Source organism: Pelmatolapia mariae, linkage group LG10_11, assembly GCF_036321145.2.
Source record: "Pelmatolapia mariae isolate MD_Pm_ZW linkage group LG10_11, Pm_UMD_F_2, whole genome shotgun sequence".
In the NCBI taxonomy this organism is placed as follows: Eukaryota; Metazoa; Chordata; class Actinopteri; order Cichliformes; family Cichlidae; genus Pelmatolapia; species Pelmatolapia mariae.
In genome coordinates, this window is record NC_086236.1 from 32636169 (window position 1) to 32647047 (window position 10879).

The 10879-nt window shown below is 40.0% G+C and overlaps 1 protein-coding gene across 1 annotated transcript; it reads left to right on the plus strand.

The window, feature by feature from the left end:
- The first annotated feature begins 228 nt into the window (after nt 1-228).
- On the plus strand, nt 229-8979 carry tmem218 (transmembrane protein 218). Its single transcript, XM_063486496.1, has 3 exons — nt 229-646; nt 2739-2841; nt 8563-8979. Exons 1-3 carry the CDS (start codon nt 537-539, stop codon nt 8695-8697), a joined length of 348 nt encoding a protein of 115 aa, XP_063342566.1. The 5' UTR covers nt 229-536; the 3' UTR covers nt 8698-8979.
- The last annotated feature ends 1900 nt before the right edge of the window (nt 8980-10879 follow it).

The window sequence follows — 10879 nt, forward strand, 5'->3', positions numbered from 1 at the left end:
AACATGGCCTGGCTATAATGCAAGGACCTGGCTGTAAAATGGGACCCTTCCTCGGAATAAATGGGGTAAAGTTCGACATTCGCATAAGAAGCCTCTGCTTCTTCTTCTCTGGTGTTGTGTGGCAGCTTCACAGTGGGGCTTAACGCTTAAGTAACGACGCATTTGATTGGTTAGTCGTCTAACTCATTTATCCAGTTACATTACAGTTTGTTGTTACCAGGAAGCAGATGACGCCATAGAGAAGGCTTAACCGACGCTCGGCTCGTTTTTATATGAGAAATGGCGAGTTAGCTGGCAACATTAGTTCGCAACTGTGTCGGCCTGATATTTTAAAGCCGTCTGTCTCAGCATAGCAGCGCTAGTAGAGACAGCGAACCTACTTGTAAAGCAGTGCCTCGACTACCGTTAGCTGCTGCAGCTGTCGGTAGTTAGATACCGCACAGCGTTGTTAAGTGTACCATTAGCATTTTTCATAAATACAAAGGATTGGGCGTTTGGGTGTGATGAGTTAGCTCCCTTAAAAGCGTTGCTTTAAAATGGCAAATACTGTCCTTGAAGTCGGTACCGGCGTTTTCGTTATTGTGGCGGTCTGGATTGTTGCTCTTGTGTTTGGGATTTTGCTGCTGAGAGCATCAGGGTCCGCAAAGTGAGTGACATAACAGCACACACACAGGCTTAACTCTGATGGAATATAGGAATATTTATAACGAAAAGCCGGGATAACATAGAGTTTATCTCAATGGGCGCCGCATTTCCTTGAAATTTGCGCCACTTGTCTCATAGGTGGGCTTAAGTGCACCTAGGAGATAACACGTTGTAACCACTTCATTAGTGAGGCTTCCTTGTAAATTCGGCATACTCTTGCATCACACAGTAACCACAGTGTAATCCCAAAAAATGTCTTCTGCTTTCCGCTGCTCCCTTTAGGGACCTGCAGTGGGTTATCTGGCTCCATTTCACCCTTTCCCTAGCACCCCCCTCTGTCTTTCAGTCCTCTTTCACTACATGCATGAAGCCGAAGATCTTTTTTTTTCTCCTGCCTGACAGCTCCATCTGAAACATCCTTCGTCCAGTTTATCCACTGTCCCTCCACTGTACATGTCCCAACATTGTCAGGCGTGCCTTTCTAACTTTGTCCATCCTGGTCACTCCTAACAAAAACCTCAGCATCTTCAACTCTTTCACCTTCTGTTCTGCCTCCTGTCATTTTGTTAGCACTGGCGTCTCTACAGCCAGATGTATGTGATGTATAGCAGGTCTCACCTCCATCTTGGAAACCTTCCCTCTCAATCTCGCTGCTATCCTTCTGTCACAAATCACTGCTGAAACTTGTATCCACTCAGTCCACCCTTCTTGCTCTTGTTTCTTCACCTCCTTGTGTATTGACTTTTGCTTTCGATGGTAAACATCTGGTATTTAAACTCATTTGCCTTTACTACCTGGACTCCTTACACCTTGCTTCTACTTTCTAGAGCACACCTACACCCCTCCAGGCTCTTTTCCACCTGTTCCCTACTCTCACTTCAGATTACAATGTCTTCTGTAAACATCATAGTCCACAGAAACCCCTGCCTGACCTCGTCTGTCAGCTTGTCCTACACCAATGCAGACAAGAAAGGGCTCAGACTTTGAACCCGTTCTGTAATACCTATAATACCTGTAATACATGTCCTGCACCACCCTCACATACCTCTCTGTCACTCTTGACATCCTCATGCAGTACCACAGTTCCTCTCTTGGAACCCTATTATATCGTTTCTATAGATCTAAAAAAAAAAAACACGGTGCAACTCCTTCTGATTGTCTCTATACATTTACCCCCCCTCTTCAATGAAGCAGCTCATCCTTCATGACTACTCCTACTTCAATATACTCTCGGCCTTGCATTCCTTCCACCTGGTCTCTTGCACACACAATATATCTACCTTATGTTATTCTGTTAGCCACTTTACCAGTCATTGTCCCCAAATTTATAGTTCCTAGAGTCATTTCCAGATTCCTGTCTTTCCTTTTTCTGCCTCCTAAGTGCCCTATTATACCTGCTTTTTGGTCCCTGGAGAAAGGCACCATATGATAATGTTGACTTCATGCGTTAATGCCAGTATTAGTTCACTGACTTGCGACCACGTCCCACACCCGTCAGCTGGGTTAAAATTACAAAAATTATAATGTCTCAAATATCATTAAGGGCTGGAGCTGGGTGTTTGAGAGGAGGCGAGGGACAGAGGAGGTGTTAAGTGCTCAAAAACAATCTAATTAACACCAAGGGAAGGGATTTTTGCACAGTCACCATGAGACATGCTGAGACATTGTTTTGCTTTATAGGCTACTCAGTGAGACCAGCAAAAATCAACTTTTCCATCAAAGTTTTAACAAAACACACGCTGCTTCACTGGCTGAGTGCTGCAGCGATACACCTTGCACTCCCTGCTGATTAACATTTGTGCAATTACTCAACATTGGACCATTATACCACTAAAGTCAGTAAAATTTGAACTCCTGTAACACCAAACACTGTGCAATTACAGTAAAGTTTAAATGTGTGAAACATGGTGCTATTTACTTGATTGGAAAGTTAACAACTTTTGAAAACCACAATAAAGGCTGCCATTGTTTAGATTGCTATTGGCTATGATGACATTAGCCTCAGGTAACCCTGCATGTCTTACAGATCATTAACTCCGTAGTGGAGACCTCATCCTCAATCCTCTGTCTTTGAATCCTATGTGTCTTCTCAGGTTAGGAGTTCTTCCTGTTTTCCTCTTGGCTCTCACGATCACTTTGGTGTTGGTGTTTTTCCCCCGCAGCCCAGAGACACCTCTGCCTTTCAAAGATATAGAGGTGAGCTTAATTTACTAATCACAGACACGTTAACATAATATTAAAGAGTGTGTCAGTGTCTGTATCTTTGTTTATTGGGTAAGTCAACTCAACTTCAAGTCTCATGTGCCGTCTGGAATAATAATTAGTATGATTTTACTCATCATTTTGTTCACTAGTTTTTACTGTAAATCTGCTGCAAAATCGATGTCAGGAAAATACAGAACACGATACCATTTATTGAAAATGTATTCATTAAAACAAAAACACATTTGCTATTATTATATAACCTAGCTAGAGATGCATTGATTGATCAGTCACAGATCAGTACTGCAGTTATCCACCATACTGAACAATATTCATCTCAGTGGCTTCCCGTGAGGTGAATATTGCTGATTTTCACCAATAATATTTCACCAGTAGCTGAATTTGAGGCTATGAGTTGAGGGCATCTTTAAAGAGTTTAAGCAGAATTGAATCCTGCAACATGACACTGACCTAAAACATACCAGTAAATCCACCAAGAACTGGTTGAAAACTAAGAAATTGAGAGTCCTGGGGTGGCATCGTAAAGACCTATTAAATGTTGAGATGACTATTGAGAGTCTGCCACCACTGATGGTATTCTGCTATATTGCAGACTGATGTCAAAGACTGCTAGATGACTACAAAAAGCGTCTCTGAAGTTATTTTAGCCCAAGTCAAAGGGGGAAAACTGGCTATTAAGTGGTGGGGTAACTTTTTCCTCAGTTAGAACATAAAACAAGGTTCATTTTTGTTGTTTAGCTGCAATTAAAGCACTTTTTTTTCCCAGAGATAAATAAAAACAAGATTAGATATTAATATGTAAACCTTTTTAAATAAAGCGCTGAATGTTCACTGAGGTATCCAAATGTTTTCACATTAATGTATTTCAGCTGGCCAGTGTAATGTCGTATAAAAACTTGCATGTCTTCTCACACAGAGATTGCAGTTTTTGAAAACACATGGTATGGAAAGAGTGACACACATGTAAGAAGACAAGTAAACTGGTAACAAAGATGGTGAAGAGGTGAATCACATTGCCCTAGAGCAAAGAAGAAAGAGCCGGTCATTGGTGACTATGACAAATGGTTTAAATGAACAGCTTATGTTGTTATAACCCACACTTATGCACTATAAATTTACAGTTTGGCAATAAAGCCACTGACAGCACTCTTTACACTACACCATATCTTTGTGTGCTCATGATATTGTGGGCTAGGCTAGACATTCAATAGTTCTGTATTTTTTAATTTAGAATTTTTAGCATCCCTCAACTGTAAAAGGCTGATACTGCTGTTACCCTGCTAGGTGGGCAGTGTGGACAAGCAAATTTGTAAATGTGATAACTTGAGAACAAAGTGACGTAGGATTTTCAAACTAATAACAGAGGTAGATCTACTAGGAGGCTGCTCAGTTTCAGTTAGTCTGCCAGAGTAGGGTTTGCTTGTTTTAGTTTAGTTTTTGTTATTAAAAAATGTTTGCTTCTGGTTTGGTTTTAATAGTTCAGTACAATTCAGTTCAGAAAATCAGTACAGTTATTACAAAAAAGTCTGTATAATGGCTTTTTTCATAGCAGTTGACTCACAGTCTTATAGACATCAGCAGTCGCAATAAACACATCCACCAATTCCTTTTTTAATTTTATTTTACTTCCCTTCCAAGTTCATAGAATTTTTTGTTTTAATTTTTTTTAAGAATCTAGTTTTTTATTTTAGTTATTTAAAATCCTTTTTTTTCAACATCTAGTTGTAGTTTTATTTTAGTTTTAGTTAATCATAATAGAAAGTTGTGGCTCAGAGAGTCTGATTGCTGTAAGCATGGAAGTAGTGAGGTGACACTCATACGTAATACTGCATAATGCCTGCGCTGTCACAGACAGAGGGCAATGTGACTAAAAGAGCCCCTGATCAGTAGGTTCATCCACACCTGGTCCAGTTGGAGTCGGATTTATTAAGAGAACAATGCATGCAGGTATGTGTACATGTGTTGTAGAAATCAGATGTCCTTTTTTTTTTTAATAAATAAGGTCCCAGAACTTTACAATTGGTGTGTCCCTACTTTTGTTTCCTGCTTAATGACAACATAATGTAGTTCATTTAGAAATGATGGGGGTCTGCGATGTCATCAGTCTTGATGTAAGGCCATGTGGCATTCATTTCCAGCCAACATTTTGGGTGCAGAGGGAAAAATGAGGATTTAGAGCCCACAAATTAACAGCAAGCTTTAGCTGAATGTTTATCTCATGTTCAATACATTATGTTAATTATTCAGTTAATTATAGTGCCTGCAATCCTAATTCTTAAAGACAATTTTATCATAGACAATGTTATTATGTAGAAAGGTGAGTTATATTTAGTTCTAAATGGCAAAGCTGCAGGGTTGTAAAGTACAGCATTCGCTACATTCATTTGTACTAATTAAAGATCTACATTCTACTTAGCTTTAAGATGCAGTGAGTGTATATAAACAGCCGATCCAGAATGAAAGCTTAATTTTACTGTAATGTAAGGCAGTATCTGCACAACACTGTATGCCTGTAAATAGTGTCAGTGTGTGCACTTCTGTGCATGTGCTTGTTGTAAAAGGCCTGGTCTGCTTTATCTTAGACCAGCAGCAACACAGAACAAACACTCCCCCATGCTGCCTCGGGGTCGTGCCAATAAGCCGGCTAGATCTGCCAAGCAAGCTGCCACCCCATAGAAATAGCAGAGCGGAGCTGCATTCTGGCCAGCTCATGTTTTATATCCTTTGTGCAAAGGCAGATACCAGACCAACAACAGAGAGAGGGGGAGGCAGCGAAATCAGACTTCCTGGATTTCTGTACAAGGTTTCCAAATAAAATGAACCTATGCTGACTAATTATCACACACAGGTTTGCTTACTTCTCAAGTCATTATTGAGACACACATTATTTCCCATGATTTGAGATAAAGATTTTTAAAAAATCAAGTCCTAAAAAAGGTTCTCTCATCATCATTTTTACGAAAACCTCAAAACAGAAAGATGCCACCAGAATTCAAATATTATAATAGCAAGACGCAAATTGCTTAAAGAAAAGAAAAGAAGAAAAAGAGGCGTGAAGAACGTCTTCATCTCCGTTCTTTGGAGTATTTAGTAACACCTGTAGAAAACAGATCATCTACCCTCCCCCATAGGATCCAAAACGGTATTTAAATGAAGGCAGATATGCATGTTAAGGTAATAAATTGATCTACTGGGCACAGTTAGTGACTTTTTGTGTTTGCATCATGTTGTGATGTACACTCATTTTTAGCTAATACACACAAACACACAAAACTTTGTAACCTATCTGCAAGCAGAAAGATAAGTGAGAGAAAAGAATGTCTAGCCTCCTGTTAAAGAAAAGTAAAATATCATAGTGCCAATTAGGCCAGTCTTAGAGCAGGGGTGGGGGTGGTTTGTACCACACCCCATAGTTCTCCCACCTCCCCCACCGCCTGCATGCTCACACTGTGCGTCCTGTGGCACATTAATAAAACATGGGCCGCACTTTGGGCTCCTGCTTGCTGCGTAATTGGCAAATTAAAAAGTGAGATGTGTTAAATGCACCTATAAGAAACAGCATACATCAACCCCACCTCATGCACACCAGTGGGTTTACACGCGTGCACACACACACACACACACACACACACACACCTTCTCTCATTCCACAGCAGACTGTGAAATCCTGCTTAAGACTGCAGTAGAATTGCAGCTCTCCTCCCATTATTTAGCTTAAGGGTGTTTTCTCCGTTTGTCTTCTTGTATTCATGATCCAAATTATAACATGCAGCCATTAATGAAGTGCTGATTAATCTTTTTGATGGCAAATTTTAAAAGTCCAAACTTCCCCTTATCCACGAAACAGCATCATCAGTGTGGCAAATGTGTTGTTTTTCTGAGCCCTGCATCTTGCTCGCTTCACATCTCTTAATTGACATGTTGCTTGGGTGAGCTGCAGTGCTGTGTTGTTGGTGTCCCTGCTGATCATCTGTCTAGATAGGGAACAGCAGGATTCCAAAATAAAGAGAAGCCCGAATCAGCATTAAGTTGTGTGAGAGCGAAACAACAAACATGTTTTCAATCACAGCTTATTCCGTGAACAAACATAGCGTCAGAGGTTTGATGACCAATTCTCAGCCAGTGGTTTAAAGTGACATGACCCTTCCAGCATGTTCAACCTATTCCACCTATTGAACTGATTTTCTTGTTATGCTATCTGGGATCATTTTTCTATGTGTAAGATAATAACAGGCTGTGTGGCTGGATAAGTTCTAAATGTGCACAGGACTTCTTTTAATGAGAGTCTCTAAGCTTATATAATGACAGCTTTGTAACAGCAGGGACTCAGAGACAGCATTTAATATGAAAAAGTGCAGCTGGTTGTTGTGCATTCTGTTAAAGAAGGTCAGTTTACCACAGACACCCGTGCATTACATCAAATTAATTATTGCACTAAAAGTGTCAGATAGTGAACTATTGGTATGGGGGAAATGATCGTTTCCAAATGCAAAGAGAAACAAGAGTACAGCAGGGATTTTTTGTCTACTGTTTGAACCCAAAAGTGACTGAACCCATAGACGGTCACACTATATATATCACACTATATACTGAATACTGTACTACCTGCTGCCTTTAATAGCCAGCCAGTGGTGAACACTGTGAACACACAAAGTGTTCACCACTGTGAGTGAGCGTAGGCCAGAGCCAGCAAGAAATAGATCTGTCTCTATGCCTGCGAGTCACAGCCTGCATCATGGTTTTCTTCCATCTGCCATATAACGAACTAAACTGAATGTTCACCAACACCAAATTAACTAAAAAGAGATCTTTGAATACTATATGTATTTATAGCATCACAGTTAACCAAATGTTTCAGGCTTGTCTGAGTTATGGAGTGATGTAGTTGTCAGAAAAGGCTTTACTGTTCAAGGATCTCATTGTTGTTTCCATGGATGCTTTAAACAAATAGGGCTTGACAGATACTAATAAACTTCAAGTCATTTTTTCACCACTTCTTCATAAAGAGAGACTAAAAGCTATTGTGGAGCCATATTTGCTCTGTATATGAAGGGAAAATGTATAGCATATGGAGCAGTGGTTTGTGCTTGGTAAGACTAGAAAAGCACCATACAAATGCTAGTCCATCCCACTCCTTTGGTAGAGATACAGGTGCTCTTGATTATTGCTCATCGTTCTTCGTGTCACTGCTTACAACACTCATCAAACTTGTCTGAAGTAGGTGAAAGCACAGATTGTGCCAGAATATGCAATGCAATCTGAATTTGGGGGAAAAAAATGTGAAAATTGCAAAAAATAAATAAACAAATAAATCCAGCACCGATTTGGGGAATTCAGCGATTTCCGGCCACCTGAAACCAAATCAAACTGTGTTTCCAATTGTCAAATGCTCAATTTTGCTCTGCCTCCATAGCTGACAGCAGTCATGAGGTTGTTGGTAAAGAAGGCCAGGTTAAGCTTAACTCTATAAAAAGAAATCCAGATAACTTTTTACTATCCATAGAACAATTTAAGAAATGTTAAATGAGTGACCTTCTAAATTTGATTTCTCACTGAGAAATTTGCACTTGAGCCTTTATGAAAGCCCTGTCATGACATCTAGTGGCTAATAGAGGAACTTTATGTATAACCCTGTGTTTTCCATACACTAGAAACTACAAACTTCTAATGGATTTACTTTCTTTTGCTCTGTAGATAGTGGACACCTTGTTCATCGGCCGCTACGTGCTTCTGGCTGTGGTGAGCACCATCTTTCTGGTGGCATTCTTTGTGCTGCTTCCCTTTCATTTCCTGGAACCAGTGTATGCCAAGCCCTTAAAAACACACTAGAGTTGGCGCCTGAATCACAGGCTGATTTACCCAGTCTGACAAGTCCTGAAGACCCCAGCCTGCCTTCACAATAGATTGCAGAACACATGTGAATGGAAGATCCAGTTTTGTCTTAGCACTGCTGTTTGTGTCTTCATGATTTTGTATACAACAATATAAATTGATATATTTGGGTCGAGTTTTCATATTTTGTATCACTTAGCACAAGTAATGACCACATCCTGTAAATTTTGATGCATGTATGGAACAAGCCAGTAATTCTTTGTCATTCAACTTTTTCATCCAATAATAAATAAATAATTAAGTATGTGATTATGACTCTCAAGTTTTTGCTTCTGATTAATTTCTGCAGTACTCTCAAAGTACGGTAACTGATAATTGTGATGGTAGATGATGCACATTTAGCCCGGAGGGAAAATTGCTCATTAAACTTCTCGACATATTTTACACGATCTGCCATTTACAGCTGCCTGAAGCTGGAAGTTCTTCAAACAGACCGACTGTTGATATACCACATTATTTAGCTTGTTTTTACAGAATCTGATTCATGTGGTGCCGGTAAAAAAAGTCTATAATTTGATTGATAACCAGACAAGAAGTCATGGATTTGTCACGAAATTATTCAGTATGCCTTTGTTTTGTATTGTCAATAATATTTCTGGACCGGATACATTTTTAGTTCGATGCATCGACCATTTTTGTAGCCTACATCTTCTTGGTTAATTTAGTTCCACTGAATTTATCTCAGTCTCATGGTCTGACACTGTCATGAAAACACAAAGACAGTTTCATGTATATATTTGGCAATCGAAAAAGTACTGTGTGGATTATTTTTGCCTTTTGTTCTTTTGCTTTAATGCTCAAATGTATACTGGCGTAATATGACTTGTGTTTTCCAGAGAAGCATTCCTAAATTGGACAGTTGAAAAAGCTTAAATAGGACAAGGCAAACTATAATTAGACTTCGCAATGCAAAACATAAACTTGTAACTATATTAGGCGGAGCTTTTTTTGCCTGTAAAACAGGCCAGTTGGGTTTACTTTAACCTAGCACCAGTTGCTGAACATAAGCTTGCCCAGCTATCAGGGAATACCAAGAACTGATCGTGATGCAGGCTGGTGTTTGGAGGATTTTGCTGCAGCAGTGTCTAGTGACCACAGACGTGGACTGAGCGCTCTGATGTCGAACAGACATTAAAGAAAGTTGGGTTAGGAAAAAAAGACTCCAGACACACTCTTGGAGATTAGCTGTTGAGGATAGCAATGATACTCTTCTAGACTAAGATTTTCTAAATACACATTTAAATGTAAGTGTTGGATAAGTCAATCATATCGTGTAAAGTGTTGTCAGTACATTGAAGAACAGGGGGATGCATTCACACAATTCCACGGGGTCGCAATAAGCGGATGATTCCATAGAGTAATGAGCTTTTGCAGTCCAGAGGCTCAATTATAAACACTTACCCCCCTCCCGCCTCCATTTTAAAAGTGTGAAGCCTGAGGAGACGTGGAGTGGAATTCCAACCAGGCCGATGAAAGAGAATCTAATGAATCAAAACCAATCCTATTAGTTCCAGCCCACATCTCCATACTACGGTCCTTTTTCTGCATAACAATCCACTGCATGATTTCGCACAACCTGGGGAACTGGGGGGATTTCATCACGGTGGGGTAAGGGATCCGAAATCTTTTCAACCTGGAGGGACTTGCTGGCTGTAATTGACTGCATGAATACCGCAAAACATGATCTTAGCCCCGGCAGAAAGTGCCACTGAGTGTCTTTAAAAGCAGTGAAATTGAAGAAGAGGCTTAGCTGGCAAAGACCTTCACTTTAACTTGATTGAAAACTTTTTGGATCTGTTCCTTTTACTTATCAACAGAATGGTCTTTTTGAGAATATTCCGCTGCAGTTTCTGTTTCAAGGTCATAATGCAAAAGGTATTTACACCAATTCCTCACTGCCTTTGCAGCCTCCACGCTCAAGGTTTTACATTCCCTGAAGTCTGGGCCTTGAAGAAGCCAGTATTCCCTGGCTCTCATTTTCACACACCCTCTCACTCTACCTCACCTTTTTAATCTTTCTCTATCCTCTATCCTTTCCTCATTTTAATTTTTGCTGTTAAACTCCATCTCTGGGGAGTGGGAAAATGAGCAGAACAAAGGATGTGGGGGTTTAAGGATC

Coding starts and splice junctions, on each gene's coding strand:
- tmem218 (XM_063486496.1), top strand. CDS start 537: ATGGCAAATACTGTCCTTGAAGTCGGTACCGGCGTTTTCGTTATTGTG. Junction 647..2,738: donor AGAGCATCAGGGTCCGCAAA/GTGAGTGACATA, acceptor GTGTCTTCTCAG/GTTAGGAGTTCTTCCTGTTT. Junction 2,842..8,562: donor TGCCTTTCAAAGATATAGAG/GTGAGCTTAATT, acceptor TTTGCTCTGTAG/ATAGTGGACACCTTGTTCAT.